This window comes from Diabrotica virgifera, chromosome 6 (genome assembly GCF_917563875.1).
Source record: "Diabrotica virgifera virgifera chromosome 6, PGI_DIABVI_V3a".
NCBI lineage: Eukaryota > Metazoa > Arthropoda > Insecta > Coleoptera > Chrysomelidae > Diabrotica > Diabrotica virgifera.
The window spans coordinates 130,052,603-130,078,948 of NC_065448.1; the positions used below are offsets into that span (position 1 = coordinate 130,052,603).

The following is a 26,346-nucleotide window of genomic DNA, read 5'->3' on the forward strand; positions in this document are numbered from 1 at the left end:
TTTTCGCAATTATTGCTATTTTGCAACAAGGGTGACAATTTTTAACTAATCCTATACTGTAGGAAATTTAATTACGCAACTTTTATGTCAGTGCAACTTTTCTCGAAAATGAACACTTTTAAAGTTATAATCAAAAATGAAGAAAAAAATCAAATTTTTCCTTCCATTTTTTGACATTTTGATTATTTAAACAATGTTCCGGACCTTTTTGAGTGGGAGGATAACTCAAATATTATTATATGAGTTATTTTCAAGCCATTTCTGCAAACAAATATGAGTCACCTCTCAACGTCCAAATTAATGTTACTAAAATAATATTTTTAACAGTTTAATATTTTTACAGATATATGCGCCTTGGTTTATAGGTACGTGTCTTGTTGCCGTTTGCAGATCACCGCTCGGCAGATTGTTTATCTGCCGTACTTGCCATTCAAATAAATACGGGGAATGTATAATTGGTTGCCTATCGGCTAATATTCCATAGCTTGTTATTACAAGCAAATGGTCAATCTGGGGACAGCTTGCCGAAGCGGGCCTTATAAGAATTCACACAATCGCAATCGGGTGCATGGCTAGGATCATTAATTTGAAAAGTCTCTTACGCACAGGGATCACTTAACGTATCGGATCGATCGAATTCTTTTAAAAACAATGAATAAAATTAGTCTGTATTATCTCACAGATATTTTTGTTTATTTCACAGAAATGAATATCATCAACTCTGATTAACATATATTTAAAAAAATCTGTGTCCATCTAACATCAACAAGACGCAAATAATGACTAATCTGGTGCTAAATCGTAATATTGTGTATGTCTGTGAAAAAATGGCTTGGATGCGGGTCCGTTAGCCACAGATTTTTATTTTATTTTTACCTCAATTTATTAGTTTTGTTATATTCCCACCTATCTGACTCAAATGACTATATTTGTTTCTTTCAAGTAGTTTATGAGTAATTTAAATATTTCCATTTTATGACAACTTAGTAGATATTCTATACTAAATGGAAAATGAACTTGTGTTTGTCGTAAATTGTAATACAGTTTATTTATATATCTCTCGTTAATTTTGCATTCAAAGAAAATATGGTTCAAATCTCTAATCGAAACATTATCACAAAAACAGACTGATGAATTAACTATTCCTAATTTGTGCAGATGTGCCTCATATTTTCCGTGTCGAGTTTTTAATCTGACGATAGTAGAAATATCTTGCTTTGGCAGGTTATACTTAAATATGTATTCAGGTGGCGGAGGAAGTTCTTGATGTAAAGAAAAATATAAATTTTTTGATATGCTTCCCTAACAACACACAACATTCCAGGAATGTACTACCAAAGTTCTATCAATATTTGAATGTCCTGGACATTTAGGGAACATTCGGTGAACATCTGATTAAATTATTCGTGGAATGTTACCATAAGACATTCTGTGAACATACTACCAATGTTCCTTTTGTTAATATGTTCATTTTCAAACTCACGGCGCATGTATTTGTGCATGGTGCTTAGAGAGGGCATCACGTGACTAAAAACGACCAATGACCTCACTTCAGACTTCGGTGCTTCGGCCATCTTGACATGCATCTTGGCCTTGGCCACCTTGCCGTGCGTGATCGTTGTTTGTTTTTATTTGTGCTTTTTAAGAATATTTTTTAATTCGGATACTTTTATAATAACTTTAATAGTATTATTAATATAGTGCATAAAATCAGTTGGAGTAGCAGAAGCAATGTAGATAAAAAATCTGCAGGAATAATGTTTCAAAGGTTAGTATATGCAAATATGTAAACAAAGGCATGCCCCTATTTCAGAAAATATCCATTTATTATTTTAATAATTGCGAATAAGCCACAAACTTGCTTATTCCTAACAAAAATAGTAAATAGAGATAATAACAAACGGATTATTTGTAAAATTAAAATTTTTTTTGCGTTTTTGCTAATGTATGCGTTTATAAACAGGATGGTAGACCACACACTATAATAGTACCAACTAATGAATACACAGTATGAATAGTACAGTCGGTTCGCTAAACTTAGTCTCAGACACAACTGGCTAGTGATTTTAGTAAATAATTTTGACAATTTGGTAAAATTGGCAAAAAAATAACTAAATAGTTAGTAATTTTGGCAAAAATGGCCAAAAACAAAAAAATTACCTACTAAAATCACTAGCCAGTTGTGGCTAGGGAAACGACTATACTAATAAACAATTTCTAAGCTGCTTTTTATAATATTTTGTGAGTTCATTAATCATATTTTTTATTTAAAACTAAAATTTGTTAATAATGCTCAGTAATGCATATATTTTGTATTTTTAGCTTTCCAGAAGATCCTGCGAAGAAGGCATGAAGTATTGATCAGATTTGTTAATAGAGCAGTATGTTCAAAACATTTTTTAGAAAAAGATATTGACAGAACTTCACTTTCAACCGTGAACTTCACTTTCAACCGTTTGAGAGACTGTGCTGTTCCAATAGCTTATATCACACAGGTAATATGCTTAACCCAATTAATAATACAATTACAATATACAGTTGGAAAAATTAAAGAATAGGGCTTTTCATTTACAGTCATTTGTTTCGAGCTACTGTCATATGTCGTATAATCCGTGTTGTATTAATATTATACACAGATTATATAACATATGACAGAAGCTCGAAACAAATGACAATCGATGAAAAGCAATATAGGGCTTTGTTCATTGTCATTTGTTTCGAGCTTCTGTCATGTGTCACATATATTAATATATCTACGTCATACATCTTTGGTTTGTATCATTGATTATATCAATAACGTATGACGTAGATATATTAATATTATGTGACACATGACAGAAGCTCGAAACAAATGACTGAATGAAAAACCCTATAACCATGAACGATCACATCAATCACTTATTTTGTATAGGGCTTTTTCATTCACAGTCATTTGTTTCGAGCTTCTGTCATGTGTCACACAATATTACTATATCTACGTCATAAGTTATTGGCATATACCAATGATACAAACCAAAGACGTATGACGTAGATATATTAATATTATGTGACACATGACAGAAGCTCGAAACAAATGACAGTTGATGAAAAGCCCTATTTGCTGTCTTTTTCTATAAATCACAAACGTTTGTTACCTATAGAAAAAGATCATCATCATCATTGGCTCGACAGCCCTTTCTGGGTCTTGGCCTGTTCCAGGATTCTTCTCCACTCTGATCTGTTTCGTGCTTTTTTTCTCCAGTTTTTTATTTTTAATGTTTTTATATCATTTTCTATTTGTTCTAAAATAGAAAAAGATAGCAAATACAAAATAAGTGATTGATGTGATCGTTCATGGGTATAGGGCTTTTCATTCACAGTCATTTGTTTCGAGCTTTTGTCATGTGTCACATAATATTAATATATCTACGACATACGTTATTGGTATATACAATAATAGATACAAACCAAAGACATATGACGTAGATATATTAATATTATGTGACACATGACAGAAGCTCGAAACAAATGACAATTGATGAAAAGCCCTATTCTTTCATTTTTCCAACTGTAGATACCGTTGTTCTTCATTATCTACATCAGAGATCTAAGTTGACATTGTTGCCCAATTACAAAAAATTTTTGAATTCATTTTAAGTCCAATATATCACATAATTATTGCGAAGTAGATTATACAAGAAAACAGATTAATATTGAATGCAAATAAATAAAAACATCAGAAATAGAAAACAAGAATTAAGTTATAATCTTAAGTTAAAGTAAATAATAAAAACAATAAATATAATAAAACAAAATACTTATTAGTTTGTGAAAAAGCTATTTCTTTGTGGCATTTTTGTAATTATTGTAACTATTTTAATGGGGAAATAAGCCAGAATTTACTTGAAAAAATAACTTTATTATGGTTTCTACTTCCACATCGGACGTCGTTGTCAAAATACAAAATGTTTTATTATTTTCTTTATTAAATATTATTTATTATTTATTTAAATATTATTTAATTTATTATTTATTTTATTATTATTATTATATGCATATTATTACCTGTAAATATTTCTTCTGATTGTTAATTGTAAAGGATAGAAAAATTACCATTTATTTTATTTTCTTTTAGAATCAGCTGAGAGAAGTGGTCTACAAAAAACCAGGAAGGAAATGGAATATGTGGCTATGAAAGGCAAAAGAAAGGTTTACAAAGCAAATGTGACACATTTTTTATAGGAATATCAGTAAATTACATTAAAAAAATGTATGAAAAAATTTTTTGCAATAAAAATGTTTATATTTATCAAGGATGCATTATTTGGTATGGCCACATATCGTCAGTGATGTGACAATACCTCCTATCTGTTTTTTCATGAGATTTGTAAGATAGACTAAAAACTTGTTTGGGCCACCTCCTGTTTTCATATATTTTTTGACTTGTTTTGCAGTAAATTTAACTATCTATTTACTACAAAACAAGCCAGAACTTACGTATGCAACAGGAGGTGACCTTAAAAAATGTTTTTCGTCTCCTGCAAACCTCATGAAAAAAGATATAGGAGGTATTGTCACAGCACTGACGATATATTTCAGAGAATGTCTAAAAAATATACTGTGAATGTTCAAAGAACGTTCGTAGACATTCATGGAATGTTCCAACAAGACATTTAGTCTAAAAAATATACTGTGAATGTCCAAAGAACATTCATGGAATGTTCCAACATTCATGGAATGTCCCAACAAGACATTCAGTCTAAAAATATACTGTGAATGTCCAAAGAACATTCATGGAATGTTTCAACAAGACATTCAGTCTAAAACATATACTGTGAATGTCCAAAGAACATTCGTAGACATTCATGGAATGTTCCAACAGAACATTCTAAGAATATTTAAAATGCTGACACAGCACATTCCAGGGACTTTCCAGGGACATTCGTGTGCATTTGGGGACATTCCAGGAATGTTTGGAATGTCCTGTGAGTACATTCTAGGAACATTCATGGAATGTTTTGTGTTATTAGGGTTGAAATAAAATCGTAATATTGTTCTTGATGGAATGAATATTGAGCAGACTGCATCTTATAAGTACTTGGGACATGAAATTCGATTGGGAAGAGATAACCAGACGTGCGAGCTCCCACGTCGCATAGGATTAGCCTGGGCAGCGTTTGGTAAACTGAGCTATGTATTTAAATCGGACATATGCCTGAAAAGGAAAATCTTTGACCAGTGTGTATTGCCTGTACTCACTTATGGAGCGGAAACATTAACACTCACAAAAATGGTAGTGAACAAGATTCGCATAACTCAAAGGGCTATGGAGCGCCAGATGTTGGGTGTCTCCCTGAGGGACCGAATCCCAAACGAAGAAATACGTCGTAGAACAAAAACAGCGGACGCCGTCGAAAGAATCGCGTCGCTCAAGTGGAATTGGGCAGGACACGTCGCCAGATTGTCAGACAACCGATGGACAAAACGTATTGTCGAGTGGAGGCCACGAGAAGAAGCACTACGGAGCAGAGGACGACCACCAACCAGATGGGCTGACGATCTGAAACGTATTGTCGGCAACTGGATGCAAGCCGCACAAAACAGAGAAAGATGGAGACCTATGTCCAGCAGTGGACGCGTACGGGTTGATGATGATGTGTCCATAAATGTGTGGGTCGGCACTGCCGACCCTGACGAGCCGCCACTGGTTATAGCCAACAGTAATGGAGAAGACACCTTAAGAAGAGATACGTCCCCATTAGTTCTTTATTTGTTTGTCTTCTCCAAATATTCGCTACTGTCTGGATTCCTCAAAAGATTTTCCAGATATCCTTTATTTCCCAAATCTCTTTTATTCTTCTTGTTGTTTCACAATCCATGTTTCGCTGGCATACATTACTATTGGCCTGATTACTGTCTCATAGACTCGCAGTTTAACGGTTCTTGATACATATATATTTTTTGCTTTCAATATTGAATTTATTGTTCCTATCGTTCTGCCCCCCCCTTCATTAATCATTTGTCCATCTCTTTTCATTCTTTTCTTGTGTTTGTCACAGTGTAGGATACAGAAAAAACTCAAGGAGAGGGGTACTAAAGATATTTTGAGCTACCGTTACCTTTATCGTATTGAAAAAATAAGTCACATGCAATGTTTAAAAAAGCTTTATTTAAACTGATTATACACTTATAAGACAATGCCATCTTATGATATAAAAAAGTTACAATTGGGATTCTCTTTGTTAAATGATGAATTCTATGCGTCTATTCTTCCTTTCTTCCTGGCAAATTGGTTAATTACAACGTCAATAGGACAATCAATCTCAGGGCGAGTGTTCAACAGAGCTAAGCCATTAAGTCGTTCCTCCTTCATTGTCGACCTCAGCGATGTCTTTGTACGTCGCAATGTTGAAAAACTTCTTTGTACTGTAGCAATAGATACATGTAGACAAACAAATATTTTGTACAGCGTATGCAAAGTTGAATAGTCAGATCTAGGACAAACAGACAATGCTTGCATAATAGAATCATGCTCATTAAGGGCGTTGATGCTCGTTTGCGTGTATTTATAGAAGAATCTCTCCCATTAGTCTCTTTTTAACTACAAAGGATGATTCTTCTTCAAAAAAAGGTAGTTCAGTTGAGCACAGATTCAATTTATCTGTCAGATGATTACACCGTTATGTTTCAGTAGTTGTGAGGGCAAAAGTACTTATGTTGAATTTTAAATGATAAATTTTCTTCAGCAAAACGTTCTCTCATGTCAGTCGTAACACCGTCCAGTGTTGGAATAAAAACAGTTAATCTTCAATATGTTACAGTATCATCATTCTGATCGCAGTTTCCCTGTGTCTTTGTCCGCCTCTAAGACGAGAAACACTTATCTCCACGTCTAACTCTTCCATAACTGCCTTTGCCTCTTCAACAATACGAGATTTAAAACACCTTTCATATTTCTGTTTTTTTCTCCAGTGTGCGATCTCATATGATGTTTCAGAGCACTAGCTTAAGAAAATAGGCTAAAACAAATGTCACTCTTGTAGGGCTTTTCTCCAGTGTGCAATCTCAAATGTGTTTTTAAGTTACTAGTTCTTAAAACCAATATCGCACGACGTGTAAGGTTTTCCCCAGTGTGCACTCTCAAATGACTTTTCTTCTGGGAAAACTGCATCAAAAAAATTTCACACATGTGATGTTTCTCTTCAGTGTGCACTCTCAAATGTCTTTTCAAATTACTTTTTTCTCTAAACTGCCTGAAACAAATTTCACACTTGTAAGATTTTTCTTCAGTGTGCACTCTCAAATGTCCTTTCAAAGAACTTGCTTAGTTAAACTGTTTACAACAAATTTCATACGTGAAAGGTTTTTCCCCAGTGCAGTACCGGTTTAACACAGTCGGCCTCCCGGTGCTGATACGGATGCCACGCCCCCAGGCTCAAAAATATTTCTTAACTTTATTTCAATTCAACAAAACATATATTTTGAATACCACTTTATTAAAATAAGGAAAACAATTACAACTTTTTTGGTTTAAAACTTAAATGAACCTAAAATAAAAATGTACCTAATAACATTCAAACAGGTAACATAAGGTGGGCGTAGGTAATCAAGTACCTTTACTATTGAAAAGCTTATTTTCTTGCTTTAACTGAAGCGAAGTTTTCGATGATATTATTTATATTTAATTCATTTAGTAGGCCCCCTTTAATGGATAAAACTGCTAAGGAGTTTAAATTTTTTGGGAAATTGCATTTCTTAAGTAGGTCTTTACCCTTTTTTGTGTCGAAAGAGAGCGTTCGCCACTTGCATTTGCGACCATTATGGAAAAAAAAATACGCAGGCAAATATCCGCGTTTGGAAATATAGATATTACTTTATTATCGTATAAAACCTGTACCAATTCTGAAGTGTCTATTTTTAATTGGGGAAGAGACGTTAACAAATGCTTTAAATGAACACATTCTTGGAGAAAATACTCGTCCAAATCCTCCTTGTATTTTTGTTGTAATTCGGTTGCCGATCTGAAAATATCTTCATCTTCCGGAGTTTTTAGTTTAAACAAAAATTCAAATGCTTTTGAACAAGATTTATAGCTCTCACATCGACGAATAATCTCCGACTTAACATTGTCTGTTATAAACACATCACATTGTATTCGCACTTTTTCTGTTTGGCTTAAACTTGCCTCCGAATTCTTTTCCCCTAATTGCAATTTTTTTGATAATTCTCTTCTCAGCATAATTTTCGTTCCCTGTTAACAACATTCCTAAGGCCTCGTAGTGATCAAATGATCACGTAAGAAATCAAAGTAATCTGCTAAAGATGATACCAGATGAGCGGTTATGCTTAAATCCATATTTTCCTTTTGTACTGCTTTATTCACCTCATTAACCTTTGTAAAACGTCAATCCAGAATGATAAAATTGTTCTGTTTTCCAACAAATCAAGTTTTTCCGATAGAGAAGCTGCTTCAACTCTTACTACATTTTTCTCATTTAAATCCGTTGACATTTCAATCAAACCGTAATTGCTTTTTAACGCTTTTACGGCATCAAAACGAGAAGTATTCACTCTTTTAGGTAACAATGTCTGCCCCGACACGGAGAAAAAATTGTAGATAGCTTGTACCAACATAAAAACATAATAATAAAGGCAGTTTTTGTTTTTATTCGATTCAGAGTTGGACCACCATCTCCATATAGCTATTTCAGCAGCCCATGCATCTTCAGTGAAGCTATGCAGTCACAACTCTAAAGCGAACATTAACAACCCTGCCTATTTAAGGGAAACCATCGCGATACAATGATTCCACCTTTTGAGACGCAATCTAGCGACATCTCTCGCAAAACGAGGAAAACAACTAAATGCCCTAGATACAAAGTTTACTACTTTTTAAACAATTAGAATAATTGAAATAAAAATATAATAAACAATAAAAAAATACGTTGCTTCCAAACAACAATCTACTGCATTTTGGACAACCAAATTTAAAGAGTGAGCAGCACACAGCACAAAGAGCTAATCATTGTAATTTTTAATACGTGCTTGCAAACCAGAATACTTGCCACTCATATTACTGGCATTATCGTAAGACTGGTCTCTACAGTTCTTAATATCTGATTTCAAAGACTCTTAACATTCCAATAACTGTTTCCTCAAGTTCTTGTGAGCTATGCCCAGTGCAGTGTTTTTACAAAATCCCACGAATCTTTCCACGGGATTCCCTTTATTGTAACAATATCTCAAAATCACTGTAAGTTAGTCATGGTGTGTTATGTCAGCTGTTGAATCTATACTTATAAAATAGTATTTGTTTGCCTTAATTTGTCTAACAATTTCATCAATGACTCGATTGGACAAAATATTCAGTAATTCCATATGCTCCATATGTTCTGATCTTTTGATAGATATGACGTTTTGCCCTTACCTAATTTGCTCGTTTATTAATATGATCATTTAAAAATGGATCATATTCTGACAATAGTTCCAGTAGTGGAACAATCATGTGGATTTGTATGCAAATTTTATTTTACCATTACCATATAATTTCAGAACAGCACGCGCTTGGCGCGTACCGCCCGGGAACCTTCAACCGCCCGGTGCTACAGCCCCGAAAAGTCCCCTGGTTAAACCGGCGCTGTCCCAGTGTTCACTCACAAATGATTGTCCAAATGACTTTTCTGGGAAAACTGCGTCAAAAAATATATTTATATTGTGCTAAATGCTCTGGTCTAATATATTGAATTCTGGAAACGGCCCAGATTCTACTCATTTTTTGACTCATAGATATAGCTAAGACAGGACAATGACCGTCGGGTCAGCTAAAATAAAATTTGTCTTTTAAAAAAATTTAAATTCTTTAAATATCTTATCTGGATTTCTACCTTGACACAACATTGCAGTTTTCCAAAAGATATTTTTTTAATACCAATAATATACTGACTAGCAAAAAAGTGGCCACCCTATAAATTTCCGAAAATAAAAATTCGTTGGAAGTTTTATGCACTGCTTCATATTGTATACTGAACCTCTTTCATTTTTAAAACAAAAAAAATGACCATTACTGCTTGATTCCTTAGCGTAATTTATTTAATTAGAAGGCTACAAAAGAAAATAGTGTAATATCGAAACGAATTACAAACAAACATTACGAATTAACTTTAACAAATTTTTAATACAAACTTAAGGAATACGTTCATGTTATTCTCGAAGCATATTTTGAAATTATGCAAGACTTTCTGGCTGGCCTTGTTGACTTCTAACCCTACGATGATCTTCATCCAAAGACGTTTGATAATATTCAGATCAGGGCTGCAGGCTGGCCATTCTTTGCCCAGGTAATTTACCCCGATTCTTGCAGTATCCGGCCATGTATTACGAAATTGTCCCCAATTAAATGGACCAAAAGACACAAAACACTAGCTTGAGAAAATAGGCTAAAACAAATGTCACACTTGTAAGGCTTTTCTCCAGTGTGTAACCTCGTATGTATGTCTTTTCCAATTACATGTCTGAGAAAACTGCTTAAAACAAATTTCACACTTGTGCGGTTGTTCTCCAGTGTGCACTTTTAGCTGTCTTTTCAATATACTTCGTCGTCTAAACTGTTTAAAACAAATTTCAGATGTGGATGGTTTTTCTCCAGTGTGCAACCTCGAATTTACTTTCAACTGGCCATTCAGAGAAAACATCTTAAAGCAAATATCGCACTTGTAAGGTTTTCTCCGGTGTGCACTCTCAAATGACTTTCCAATTGACCTTTCTGGGAAAACTGCATCAAACAAATTTCACACATGTGAGGTTTCTCTTCAGTGTGCACTCTCAAATGTCTGTTCAAATTACTTTTTTTTCTCTAAACTGCCTAAAACAAATTTCACACTTGTCAGATTTTTCCTCAGAGTGCACTCTCAAATGTCCTTTCAAAGAACTTGCTGAGTTAAACTGTTTACAACAAATTTCATACGTGAAAGGTTTTTCCCCAGTGTGCACTCTCAAATGACTTTTCTTCTGGGAAAACTGCATCACACAAATTTCACACATGTGAGGTTTCTCTTCAGTGTGCACTCTCAAATGTCTTTTCAAATTACTTTTTTCTCTAAACTGCCTGAAACAAATGTCACACTTGTAAGATTTTTCTTCAGAGTGCACTCTCAAATGTCCTTTCAAAGAACTTGCTTAGTTAAACTGTTTAAAACAAATTTCATACGTGACGGGTTTTTCCCCAGTGTGCACTCTCAAATGACTTTTCTTCTGGGAAAACTGCACAAACAAATTTCACACATGTGAGGTTTCTTTTCAGTGTGCACTCTCCAATGGCTTTTCAAATTACTTTTTTCTCTAAACTGCCTGAAACAAATTTCACACTTGTAAGATTTTTCATCAGTGTGCACTCTCAAATGTGCTTTCAACGAAGTTGCTTGACTAAACTGCCTAAAACAAATTTCACACTTGTCAGATTTTTCTTCAGAGTGCACTCTCAAATGTCCTTTCAAAGAACTTGCTTAGTTAAACTGTTTACAACAAATTTCATACGTGAAAGGTTTTTCCCCAGTGTGCACTCACAAATGATTGTCCAAATAACTTTTCTGGGAAAACTGCGTCAAAAAATATATATTTATATTGTGGCTAAATGCCCTGGTCTAATATATTGAATTGCGGAAACGCCCCAGATTATATTCATTTTTTGACTCATAGATATAGCTAAGACAGGACAATGACCGTCGGGTCAGCTAAAATAAAATTTTGTTTTTTAAAAAAATTTAAATTCTTTAAATATCTGGATTGCTACCTTGACACAACATTGCAGTTTTCCAAAAGATATTTTTTTAATACCAATAATATACTGACCAGCAAAAAAGTGGTCACCCTATAAATTTCCGAAAATAAAAATTCGTTGAAAGTTTTATGAACTGCTTCATATTAATTGTATACTGAACATATTTCATTTTTAAAACAAAAAATGACCATTACTGCTTGATTTCTTAGCTTAATTTATTTAATTAGAAGGCTACAAAAGAAAATAGTGTAATATCGAAACGAATTACAAACATAAAAATTACGAATTAACTTGAACAAAATTGTCTAATGCCCTAAAACATCAATAACCGTTTGCATACGATTTGGAAGGGAAAGGAACAAATTTTTAATACAAACTTAGGAATACGTCCATATTATCCTCGAAGCATATTTTGAAATTATGCAAGACTTTCTGGCTGGCCTTGTCGACTTCTAACCCTACGATGATCTTCATCCAAAGACGTTTGATGATATTCAGATCAGGGCTGCAGACTGGCCATTCTTTGCCCAGGTAATTTACCACGATTCTTGCAGTATGCCGCTGTGTATTATCATGCATAAAGACGAAATTGTCGTCAATTAAATGGACCAAAAGACACATTTAACCCTTTGCACGCGTATGTCGCCGTAGTGGCGGGAGGATGCGTTTTAACGTTGCACTCGTATGTCGCCCTATAGGCGGCATATCATGTTTTTTTTTAATTACTTACAGTAATAAGTAGATCATGACGTAACTAAGTAAAATCTCCAGGGGCGGAAACCAGATTGTGGGACGAAGGTAGTTATAAGGAGTCAAAGTCGCGGTTTTTCTTATTTTTTTTTGTGACACTTATAATTGAGATGCACCAAAATTTGGGAATAAGTAGATCATAATGTAACTAAACAAAATCTCCAGGGGCGGAACGCAGCGTGGGGGACAAAGGGGTGATGGGCAGGGGTGAATATAACAAATATAACAGTTTTTTGGGACGCTCATGATTGAGATATTGCGCAAAAATTTGGGAATAAGTAGATCTTGACGTAACTAAGCAATATCTCCAGGGCCGGAATGCTTTGTGGGGTATAAAGGAGTGGTGGGCAAAGGGATTACGTCATTATCTACTAAATTTTTGTGCACTATCTCGAGCACAAACGTAACAAAAAAACCTTAGAATTCTTATATTTACCCTCGACCACCACCCCGTTGTCCCCCACGCAGCGTTCTGCCCCTGGAGATTTTGCTTAGTTACGTCATGATCTAGTATTACCAAATTTTATTGCATTATCTCAATCAGGGGCGCCATAAGATAAAAAAAACCGCGACATTTACCTCTTAAAACTACCCTCGTCCCCCACTCTGGTTTCCGCACCTGGGGATTTTGCTTAGTTACGTCATGAGCTACTTATTCTCGATAATGCACGTCCCAAAAAAATTTATAAAAACAGCGACTTTGATCCCTTATAAGGTGGCGTTCAAGCATTACGTAACGCGATTTTTGACCCCCCTTCCCCCTATATAATGTACCGTAATGGGTCATTCACGTATTACGTAACGCAATTTTTTAAGATTTTTGACCCCCCTCCCCAACCTGCGTTACGTAATACTTGAACGGCCCCTAACTACCCTCGTCCCCCACACTGGTTTCCACCCGTAGGGGAAAGTCATGTACGTACACAACTTCAACATATCCATGTATAGTTTGACCATATTACTTATCACGAGCAAAATCCGTTCCCAGCTCTTGGACTATAAATGTATTGGTAATTCATAATATCGTGGACCTGACGTAATCATTTAGTGACGTCGATCTACGAACGAAACAATGATATCAGGCGTTGCTAAAAACATGTAGTTCTCTTCAGTGCGTTATCGTAGCGAGACAGAGACGAACTAGTTTTTGCGTTAGTGAAATAGCTTAATATTTTTATTTTTTTTTTTGTGATTATTAATTCATAACTTTATATTTAACTTATTTCGTCTTAAAACATAATACCAGCAGAAGTGGTTCTAATTTATTTAAACAATAATTGTTTTTAAACAAATTGTATAAATCAATTTCATCTGCCCGGACAAATTTTTTTCCAGTTTTTTTAATCATTCTGAATAAAAAAGGTTTATTGTAATTTTTCTCTAAAGTTGATCGTTTTCAACTTATAAATAATTTAAAAATTAAAAAAACCAAAAATGATGATTTTTAAGGCTCAAAAACACAATTATTTCTGAATTCACCAAACCTTGTTCTATCAGTTTCTGATACTTTAGTTTGGGCTTATTTGATTTTAAAACATTGTTTTTAGCCGTTTGAGGCCCTTATCACAACCTAAAAAAGGATTTAAACAAAACTGTTTAATAAATTAGGACCACTTTTTGTATGGGCGACCTCTTGAACATTATTCTGCGGGATTTTATGAAAGTGATTATTATGCAAAAAATTTCATGGGAATATTTTTCCCAAGGAATTCGAGGTTTTCGTCTCCTATAAACATATTTTGCTGAATTTAAAACCAAAATCCTATTATTTTTCTATCATACATTGATTTGTTATTTATTTATTTGACCTCTAGACTCTAGATATTTTTCAGTTCCTAAAAGGTTTATTTATAAGCCAAATTAGTGCAATGTAAATATTTTACATTTTTACACAGCAATTTTTATCGGCAGTGAAGACAGGAAGTCGTAAATTTTTATTACATCTTTCAATGTGAGATAAAATAAAAATGCGATGACTAACTAATTTCTTTAAAATTAGAGAAACATAATATGTCATGTTTATTGGAAATACTCGACATCATTTAGCACGTGCAAATCCTACCCTGTCGCCTAATTTCCTATGAAATTAAAATGGTGAATGTTTTTAGGTTCCATTTATTTTTTCGGGCATGCGTATTTACGAGGTTCATGAGGTTTTGAACTAATAGCTACTTCGCAATTTTAACGCATTTTAAAAAAATTCCCATATAAAACGAAATTCTGAGTAGACAGATACGAAGATAAAATAATAATCTGAGCAGAGTGTCATCACAATAGAAAATGTATACGAGTGCAAAGGGTTAAAACACCTTTCATATTCCTATGCCCAAGTAGCAATTTGTCGACGCGACAACGTTGTCTACCGCGTGGCAACGCTTTCTTACAACGTTGTTATTGCCTAGAAGACGACCCTATTCTGCACTAATTTGATGGACGATTTTTGAGTTGTCTTGACGTTGCCTAGACAACCTCCTATATTTAAGCAACATCGTCTCATAAGCGTTGCATCATAAGACAACTGAAGCGACTATAAAAAGCCCCTGCGCGTGCAATGGTTGCTCAAGGAGTCAGACTGGTTATGTTTTTTTTACCTATATTTTTAACACCTGTATGGTGAATGCAAAAACCAAAAAGTAAACTGTTTTGACATCGTATTGGGTATTTAAATTTATATAAATACATAAAGGACTTATTACCTGATGTGAAATTTATAAACGCATCTCAGATTACCGTCAAATATGGATATTTCACCTTTAAAAAACACACGCGCTCCTTTTTTATGACATTTTTGATAAAAAATATGCAAATTAAAAAATCAAATTTTAATATAAAAGTCAAAATTTATGTTAAATATGTTCTGTATAAACTTAATGTATTGATGGTGCTTTTAAAGGTATCAGAAAATGTCTGCATTTTTTATATTCTGTGTCTTCATTTTCTTTACATCCCAAAAATCTCAAGTAAAACCAAAATGGCGCATTAAACAATATTACCAATATTACTAAAAAATACCTTATTACCAACCCTAGATGGATAAGACAACTTAGAAGTCCAATCGCCAACCAAATTCGGCCGCGCCGACTATCAAAACCATTTTAGAAAGCACCCTCTTATTGGGTGACAGAGGTCATGTGACCAGTGTCAAAAGTGTATCATTCTCCTTAACAGCGTTGCCACATTTAGTAGATTTCTACTTTTTTGGTAGATTTTTGATATTTTTTAAAAAAATTCTAGTAGGCAATATTTTTTAGTAGATTTTTGGTTTATTTCAACAGAATTTGATCAATTTTTTTCGAATCATGAGGAAACTATAATAAGTATTTTTGAAAAATTTAAACGCACAATGAAAGACTGCATTATTTAGAAAAACGAAAACGTTTCTTTTGAATGAGATATTTCGAATTAAAAGTCACACTAAATTTTTTCTTTTTTTCACCCCTGTAACTTATTAAAATAAACATTATAGAAGTTTTCAGGGACTTTCGGTCCTCGGTAATAACGTAATCTTTCTTTCTGCGTTTAAATTTTTCAAAAATACTTATTAGTTTTCTCAGGATTCGCAAAAAATTAAAACATTTAAAATACATTGAACATTTTAATAGGCGACATTTTGCGCCTATCCCCTTAAGTTAGCTGTTGTTTTTATTATAAAAAATCCCAAATATATCCCAAAAATCCTTAAGTATATTTTAGTTTTTGATTTAGTAGATTTTAGCTAAAAAATGGTAATTACCAATTGGTGGTTTGGAATAATTAGGTTTCCAATCTTGTGGAATTCCTCTTGGGACATTTAGGACGGATGTGGATATCACTGTATATACTGTATTTACATGGCCTAAAAAGAATCTACTGATAAAACAATGGGCAGTGGAATGGAAACCAGCTATTAAAAAAACAAATAAACAGGTTGTTAAATAGATCGAAAATTTCCATCAAAATAAAATATATAATAATAAGAAAAAAATAAGGTTTTAAAGTAAATTATTTTTCTCTGGAAGTTGTCGCAAACGTGTAACAACCCTAGAACAACACCTAGGGTCGTGACAGACAACTACTCAACTAGAGAGTCGGCCAGGGCGTAAATTAGTTTAACATTATAACGTTTTTAAGTCGTTGCGATTGTTGAAAAAACTGAACTGTGATATGTAGTTATCACAATGGTAATAAATTAGTTGCCCGTATAACTAAAGGTATTACTTAACGTTGTAACATCGTAATGTCAGTCGGGGTAGGGGACGTTGGCCGAAACAACTGAAAATGCTCTCGGGCAACGTTATATACAGTGCATTTGTTTGTATTGACAACCAATGCGTCGAAAAATTGCTACTTGGGTGGTTTCTCTCCAGTGTGCGATCTCATATGATGTTTCAGAGCACTAGCTTGAGAAAATAGGCTGAAACAAATGTCACACTTGTAAGGCTTTTCTCCAGTGTGTAACCTCGTATGTTCTTTTAAATGACCTGCCTGGGAAAACTGCTTAAAACAAATTTCACACTTGTGCTGTTTTTCTCCAGTGTGCACTCTTAGATGTCTTTTCAATAAACTTGGTCGTCTAAAATGATTAAAACAAATGTCACACTTGTAAGGCTTCTCTCCAGTGTGTATCCTCGTATGTTCTTTCAAATGACCTGCCTGGGAAAACTGCTTAAAACAAATTTCACACTTATAAGGCTTTTCTTTAGTGTGCACTCTCAAATGTATTTTCAAATTACACGTCTGGGAAAACTGCTTAAAACAAATTTCACACTTGTGCGGTTTTTCTCCAGTGTGCACTTTTAAATGTCTTTTCAATATACTTCGTTGTGTAAACTGTTTAAAACAAATTTCAGATGTGGATGGTTTTCCTTCAGTGTGCAACCTCGAATGTACTTTCAACTGGCCATTCTGAGAAAACGTCTTAAAGCAAATATCGCACTTGTAAGGTTTTTCTCCGATGTGCACTCTCAAATGACTTTCCAATTGACTTTTCTGGGAAAACTGCATCAAACAAATTTCACACAGGTGAGGTTTCGCTCCAGTGTGCAGTCTAAAATGTCTATTCAAATTACCTTTTTCTCTAAACTGCTTAAAACAAATTTCACACTTGTAAGGTGTGTCTCCAGTGTGCACTCTCAAATGTCCTTTCAAAGAACTCGCGTGGCTAAACTGCTTAAAACAAATTTCACACTTGTAAGGTGTGTCTCCGTTGTGCACTCTCAAATGTCCTTTCAAAGAACATGCGTGGCTAAATTTTTTACAACAAATTTCACACGTGTAAGGCTTTTCCCCAGTGTGCACTCTCAAATGACTTTTCATATGATTTTTCTCGGAAAACTGTTTCAAACAAGTTTCACACGTGTAAGGTTTCTCCCCAGTGTGCACTCTCAAATGTGTTTGTAAAGATTTCGCTAAACTAAATTGCTTAGAACAAATCTCGCACTTGTAAGGCTTTTCTCCAGTGTGTATCCTTAAATGCCTCGTCAGAACACTTGTTTCCGAAAACTGCATAAAACAAATTTTACACTTGTAGGGTTTTTCTCCAGTATGCGTTCTTGAATGTCTTTTCAAATTACCTGCTTGAATAAATCGCTTTAAACAAATTTCACATTTGTGAGGTTTTTCTCCAGTGTGCACTCTCAAATGTGTTTTCAAAAAACTTAAGTGGCTAAATTGCTTCAAACAAATTTCGCACTTATGAGGCCTTTTTCCAGTGGCAATTTTCATATTTTGACTTAATGCTGTTCCTGCAGCATGTGGACTCACATAATTTCCTTCGTAAGATGAATGTTCAATTAGTGTCTCCGTAATTTCCATTTTGTGTTCATCTTGGATATAACCTAAAATACAAACCAACTATAATATAAATATTTGAGAATAGAATGAAAACTTAATAATAATTAAAATAAAACATATTAGTGGAGTCACTGAAGGTGGATATAAGCTATTACCTCCGATTTCGTTGAACCTCCATTGATTTGCATGAAAATTGGTGAGTGGTTAGAGGATATCTCAAGGAACAAATGTGACATAGTGCCAACTTGCGCTTTTACCCTGGAGGTGGATGCCACCCCCGCTCGGGGGTGAAAATTATTGTATTAAAAATAACCCCATAATTCGATAGAGAGACAAATTTCAAGTAACATTTGTTATATAAAGTTATTAAAATAAATCCAAACTTTTTGAGTTATTACAGATCAAAGATTTTAATTTTTCTTGAGAAAAATGCTTGTTTTTAACCAATTTTTCATCAATAACTCAAAAAGTGTAAGTTTTTAGAAAAAAGTTATAATTATCAAAATTGAAGCTAATAAAAAATGAAATAAACCCCTTACTACAAAAACCTTTTAATGTTAACTAAAAGTGAGTTATATGTAATTGAATGTATATTTTTTTCGGCGAGTAAAAAACATAACATAAAAAACATTTTATAACATAAACTTAATAAACATTTGTCAAAGTACTTAAAAATATCTATTAAATGAGCCCCCGAGTGCGGTCCTGAACTTAGTAGATTAAGCACACCGAGATTTAGTCTCGAAGTTTTCCATTGTTTTACTATAGTAAATCTTTAAATTAATTATAAGAAACATAATCAGTAGTTTGGTTATTAGTGGTGATTTGATTGCCGTAAGTACTTTTATCAATATTTTTACGGTTTCATCAAAATCTTACAGAATAACAAATTTCAATACAGCCATACAGTTTTGTAAATTCAAAGGTGATTAACAAAAACTTGTTTTTGCCTTTAATATCTTCGATAAGTTAAAGACTTTGTAATTAACAGAGTCGTACTGACCCATTAAAATATAATGAAACGAAACAAGAAAATTAAAAATTAAAAGTATTTAACAATTTTACCGATGGCTGGTACTTCTGACTACAGGGGTCCTCCAATGTTACCCGATCAACAAACACCATCTTATTCTACAATTACCAAACAAAAAGCAGCTACATTCCCTTTGAAAGACCAAGCCGTTATTATCCCAGCAGTAGACACACTAAAATTAGAAGACTACGTTACAGCAGTAGGATCACTAGTACAGCCCAAAAATGTACTTTTTTCGTCAAGAATTTCTAACGCCAGAATCTGCATCTACCTCTCCAGCAAAGAAGTTGTTGATACTTTTTTAACAGACCACGGAGGTATAAAAATAGGAGATAATGTTATTAGAGCGAGAAGACTAGTCACTCCTGCTAAAAGGTTACTGTTATCTAGTGTCTGTCCGTCTATTCCTCATCACATCGTTGAAAAATATCTTGCTGAAAATGGCTTTCATCTTATTTCACCGATGACTTTCTTAAGAGCGGGAATTCAAGACCCTCAATATAGTCACGTATTAAGCTTCCGTAGACAGGTGTACTATACACCTGACGACAATCTTGTTATTCCTGAATCAATTCTCATTGACTTCGATAATACATCGTACCGAATCTATCTTGCTGATGGACTCACCTGCTATCTCTGTCATCAATCTGGTCATATCGCCTCAACATGTACCAATATGGCCATCCAACCAAACCCGTCCATACCTACATCCCAAACTGACCAAGACTCTATTTCTACCTTTAATGCAACAGCTGAAAACAACAATGACTCTGTTCAGAATCAAACAGAAAACACTCGTGAAGTAATGGATTCCCAAGAACTCCCTACAGAAACTACTATACCGAAACGTTCTCATTCTGAAATATCGTCTCCACTTAGTGAAAACACAGAAATAGATTTTCCAAAACCTAAAGCAAGATCAACAAAAAAGCCAAGAGTCACTAAATCTGATACAAAAAGTGGAGAAACAGTTTCTACTGAATCACTTATCCAACCTGCAAAGGAATTTATTGATGAAGCTTCAACCCAGTTTGAATTAAACTATACAGAGTTAGTAAGCTTTCTGGATGATGCACATGGTTCCCCCAATCCATTAAGTATCGCACAAGAATACACGAAAAACATAACAGGACTATTAGTAATGCTAACAGAAATCTACCCCAAACTCGAAGACAGACGCATTAAATCTAGAATTACACGAATAAGGAAGAAAATACGTCGTCAACTAAATCTAGACCAAACTGAAAATGATAACTCCGAAGATACAGATGTTTCCCAAGAAAACCTCAATTAAAACAAAAATCAATAAAATAAATATTAACAATAAATGGATATTATTCAGTGGAATATACAAGGATTATTTACACACATCGAAACACTTCAACTCCTAATAAAAGAAACAAACCCACAAATTATATGCCTACAAGAAACAAATTTTAAAAACAACAAAAAATATAACTTAAAACATTTCGATTCCTACCACAAAATCAGAAACTACGCCAACAAAGCAAGCGGTGGAGTATCAATATATGTTAATTCTAATTTAGAATCAGAGGAGTTTCCCTTACATTCTGCTTTAGAAGCCGTAGCAATAAAAGTTCAATGTCCAACACAGCTCTTTGTGTGCAATGTTTATATCCCATCGGATGTGGATTTTGTCTCGAGAGATCTGGAGCATTTAATAGAGCAAATTCCAAAACCTAGTCTTATTCTAGGTGACTTCAACTCTCACAGCATTTCCTGGGGATGCCATTCCACAGATAAAAAAGGAGAAAAAATAGAAAAATTTCTTAATGAAACAGATTTTGTACTATTAAATACAGGAGAAAAAACTCGGTTTAACTCTGTTACAGGCAACCATTCTGCTATTGATCTGACTATATGTGAAAGTTCCCTAGCTCCTAGTCTAAACTGGGAAGTATTAAATCATACCTACGATAGCGACCACTGGCCTATAATAATAAGAAACAATAATACCACAAAAACAAACATAAATTTTTCAGAAACATGGAAAACTAAAGATGCAAATTGGATAGCTTACCAACAACTTATTGAAGACTACCTGCCTAATTTTGGAACAATAGGAGATAACATAAATTCCGTTACAGATAAATTTACCTCAATGTTAACAGAAGTAGCCACAATTATTATAGGCAAAACAGCAAAATCAAAACGTAAACATTCAGTACCTTGGTGGAACAAACAATGTGAAAAGGCACTTAAACAAAGTAAGCATGCATTTAATGTATTAAAAAAACATCATACACCGGAAAACTTATCTAATTTTAAAAAACACAGAGCCTACGCAAGGTACATAATTAAGAAAAGTAAACGTGAATCATGGCAAGATTATGTTTCCACGATAACCGACGATACTCCGGCATCAGAGATCTGGAATAAAATCCGTAGAATTAAAGGAATTTCATACAGCAACAAAATTAACTCTCTTGACATTGAGGGAAACCTAATTACAAATAACAGTCAAATAGCCAATGCTTTATCGAACTCATTCCAGACATATTCAAGTGATTCCGTGCATGACCCATTATTTGTCAAAAACAAAAAGAAAATAGAAAAGGAGGTCAAGATTACAGATTCCGTCAGCCCGCTAAATGTTGCAATAAGTATGCAAGAGCTAAATGAAGCACTACAAGGACTTAAAAACTGTAGCCCTGGATCAGATGAAATTCCAAATTGTTTTTTAATTAATCTTCCTTTAGCTGCAAAGCATCTACTCTTAGATATATACAACTTTTTATTTTCCACCAAACAATTTCCTAAATCGTGGAGTACCGCTACAATAATTCCTCTTTTGAAACCTAATAAAAACAAGTCAAATCCAGAATCTTATAGACCAATATCTTTAACATCTTCCTTAAGCAAATTACTAGAAAAAATTATAAATAGACGGTTGCAATTTGTCTTAGAATCAAAAGATCTAATAGTTCATCAGCAAAGCGGCTTTAGGAAAAACAGAAGCACAACTGACAATTTAGTGTCACTAGAGTCTGCAGTTAATGAGGCATTTGCAACTAATCGACAAGTTATATCTGTCTTCTTTGATATAATTAAAGCTTATGATACTTTATGGAAATATGACATTATTGTTAAATTACAGCATTGGGGCATAGATGGAAATTTTCTAGCATTCGTCAAAAATTTTCTAGATGACAGAAATTTTAGAGTTAAATCAAACCAGGAATTTTCAGAATACCATACTCAAGAAAATGGCATACCCCAAGGATCTACACTAAGTGCAACACTCTTTCTGGTTGCAATTAACGATATCGTGAGCAGTGTCCGAAACCCTGTTAAAGCAATCCTATATGCAGATGACCTTGTAATTTATACTTCTCATAAGAATCTTAGTATGGCATCAAATATTATTCAACTTTCTATTAATTCCCTACAAGAATGGTCTAAAACAACAGGACTAAAATTTTCTACGGTTAAAACCAAAGTAATGTGCTTTTCTCGAAAACATCAAAATGTTGCAAATATTCCAAAATTAACACTGTATGATCAAGTTTTAGAAAATGTTGAGGAACTTAGATTCCTAGGTATGATTTTTGATTCAAAACTTACTTGGAACAAACACATCGAAGTACTTAAAAAATCATGTTTACAGCACATAAATATTCTTAAAGTACTAGCAAATCATAACTGGGGCGCAGACACGACACAGTTACTCAATATTTATAAATCCTTAATCCGCAGTAAATTAGATTATGGATCAATTATATATAATTCAGCTAAGGATTCAACATTAAAAAAATTAGATATTGTACAAAATACCGCACTAAGACTAGCTCTAGGAGCCTACAGGACCAGTCCAGTTGAAAGTCTTTATGTAGAAGCAAATGAGTCGCCACTCTCGATTAGAAGATTACGTCTAAGTCTACAATACGCAAGCAAGCTATCAACTAATCCAAACAACCCAGCCTACCCCTATGCCTTTTCCACACATTACCATTCTAATTACATTCAAAATCCTAATCTTCGACCATCATTTAGCAAAAGAATTAGCAACTTCACATTTCCGAGTATTATGCATACCAGCTTTGATTATACTCCCCCTTGGACTATACAAATTCCGTATTGTAATACAGATCTGTCCACTTATACTAAGGACAACACCCCTTCATCTCTTTTTCTCCAATACTTCTACAATATTAAAAATAAATATCCATCCTGTCAACTAGTGTACACCGATGCATCAAAAACCCCCGAATTTGAAACAGTGGGATCTGCCATTGTCACAGATGATTCTGTGCGCAAATTTCCACTACCTAAGGACTACTCAAAATATTCCGCCGAACTTTTTGCAATATCCAAGGCAGTGCAACAAACTCTTAATCGACCTGAAGACATGGCAGTAATATTCACCGATTCCTTAAGTGCAGTTCAGGGCATTCAGAAAATATATCCGAATCATCCGTTCCTAGAACAAATTAAAAAAGACCTTGTGGCTCTACAAAATAACCATAAACAAGTACATATTGTGTGGATACCATCTCATGTGGGGATACCAGGAAATGAAATTGCAGATAAAATGGCTAAAGAAGCTTGTAAAATGAAGAGATCCGAATATAGAACTAACCAAATTCCTCACTCTGATATGAAAAAATGCATCAATGAGTACACAAAGAACTTATGGTTACAAAGATGGCAACTCTTACCAAACAATAAATTGCGGCAAGTAAACCCAGATCTAACTGCGAAAACACCAAATTTAGTAAAACGAAGGGACCAGGTTGTACTACATCGTATCAGAATAGGGCATACCAGACTGACGCACGAACACCTACTAAGGAAGGAACCTCCTAGAATGTGCTACGCCTGTGACACCAATATAACTGTAAGTCACATTGTTATAGACTGTCCATTATATCATCTGGAAAGACAAACTTCTGGACTACCAAGTGACATAAAGTGTGCGTTAGACAGTGCGGAGTGTAACAAAATCATTAGGTTTTTAAAGGAAACTAAATTGTATAACCAAATATGAGTGCTACGTTATGAACAATTTAAAACCAACTTTGTAAAATCTCTATAGTTCATAGTTTATATCAATTTAATATGTATCGTAATTGTACCACCGCTAATAACCTTTTATGGTTGATGCGGGTTATTTCTAATATAAAAAAAAAAAATGAGCCCCCGAACATGTTGATAGCGTTAAAATTTATGCTCCAAAATTTTTTCAAAATTTATCTTTTAAAAATTTTTCCAAAAAATGTTATTGTTTTTTTTAATAACTCCGTTCATGTTTACGATATCCGGTTCATCTAAAACTGTTTGAAAGTTAATTCTAAGTGCTATTTAAGCACGTTGAATCTAATATTTTAAACCCCTTACTTTTTTAAAAATAAAAGGTTAAATGACACCGCTTGCATGGTTCCCACAGCAAAATTTAAGATTTAAACGTTTCTATCTCGGTTATTTTTTACCCTATAAAAATTGTAAAACGGGTAAAATATTTGGCACAGAACAAACTAAAATTTTTTTATATATAATTTTTTACGTATATTGAGTGTTTTTGGAGTTATTATCAAAAGAATATGAGAATTACAATAATTTTAAAAATTATGATTTTTTTAAATTATATCTTTTTTTTTAAATATGCATTCTAAACCGGTCAAAATTATCGAACACATTACTTATGCTAATATAAAGAAGTTCTTTTAAGGATTACTATAAATTTTATTTTTTGTGGAAATGGCGTATGTTTTATTTTTCACTTTTTCCTAAAAAATTCGAAACGGTTCTTTTATTTTCATTATAACTTGCTTAATTTTGACGCTATTACCTTGTTCTGAAGCTCATTTGATAGCTATTTCGAAGTACTTTGGCAAATGTTTAGCAGGAATATTTTATAAATTGCATCGTTTTCGTTATTTAAGCTTGAATACTTAGATTTGAGTACTCGTCGAAAAAAATACACATTCAATTGCCAATAACTAACTCACTTTGAACTAACATTAGTTTAGTTCTTTATGTGAGAAATGTATTTAATATTTTATTATCTTCAATTTCAGTAATAATAACTTTTTTGTAAAAGCTTATAGTTTTTGATTTATACGCGAAAAACCGATTTAAAACATGTATTTTTTTACGAAAAAATAAAATCTTAGGTCTTTAATAACTAATAAGTGTTGATTTATTTTAATAACTTTATATAACAAATTTTACTTATAATTTGTCCCTCTATCGACTTATGGTATTATTTTTAATAAAATAATTTTCGCCCCCGAGAAGGGGTGGCATCCACCCCCAGGTTAAAAGCGCAAGTTGGCATCATGTCACCTTTGTTCCTTGAGGTCTCCTCTAATTACTCACCAATTTTCATGAAAATCGATGGAGGTTCAACGAAATCGGAGGTGAAAACCTTCAGTGGCTGCACTATATTGCTTGTGTGAAAATCTACCGACTCTGCACTGCATCAAGTAGTGGGAAGAACTGAAAGATCATTGGATAATAAAGAATCCATCCTAGGTATATTCATCACCCAACAGCTCAATGTCAGGAATGTCCCTCTTAGGTCTGGATCCCGCGTATGAAAAAAAGTTGATTAATAGCAAGCTGAAAATTTGTTAATAGCTTAAGGGTGTCTAGTCGGATAAACTTTGATATATGGGAACACTGGAACAGGGGCAATTTTAATTGTGGAACAGGTTAAAAATTTGGAACGGTCAGATCACGAAAACGGCACTTTTATTTTGTCCGACAGAATAGACTTAAACTCTCCGAACAGAGATTAAACTCTCATGCAAAAATCAGACTGCTATTTATCACCTGTCATAATTCCTGTCACTTGACATATTCTACATGTTCCACTCATTAAAACGCCCATTTGGTGATAAATAGCAGTCTGATTTTTGCATCAGAGTTTAATCTCTGTTCGGAGAGTTTAAGTCTGTTCTGTCGGACAAAATACATGTGCCGTTTTCGTGGTCTGACCGTTCCAAATTTTTAACCTGTTCCACAATTAAAACTGCCCCTTTTCCAGTATCAAAGTTTGTCCGACTAGACTAGA

The 26,346-nt window shown here is 33.8% G+C and overlaps 1 protein-coding gene and 1 long non-coding RNA gene across 4 annotated transcripts in view; one reads left to right on the top strand and one right to left on the bottom strand.

The window, feature by feature from the left end:
- The first annotated feature begins 1,060 nt into the window (after positions 1 to 1,060).
- On the top strand, positions 1,061 to 4,288 carry LOC126886019 (uncharacterized). 3 transcript variants are annotated; one of them, XR_007698547.1, is made up of 3 exons: positions 1,061 to 2,241; positions 2,323 to 2,495; positions 4,115 to 4,288. It is a non-coding gene; the product is annotated as an uncharacterized LOC126886019 (long non-coding RNA). The 3 variants fall into 3 exon arrangements; XR_007698546.1 differs by having other exon boundaries at positions 1,061 to 1,768; XR_007698545.1 differs by having other exon boundaries at positions 1,061 to 2,495.
- Positions 4,289 to 6,128: 1,840 nt separating this feature from the next.
- Positions 6,129 to 26,346, bottom strand: part of LOC126886021 (zinc finger protein 678-like) — a 39,934-nt gene continuing 19,716 nt past the window's right edge. The window contains exon 2 of the mRNA XM_050652858.1: positions 6,129 to 18,321. Within this exon, the coding sequence (XP_050508815.1) occupies positions 16,829 to 18,321 (1,493 nt within the window). The 3' untranslated portion in view covers positions 6,129 to 16,828. The remainder of the gene's footprint in view (positions 18,322 to 26,346) is intronic.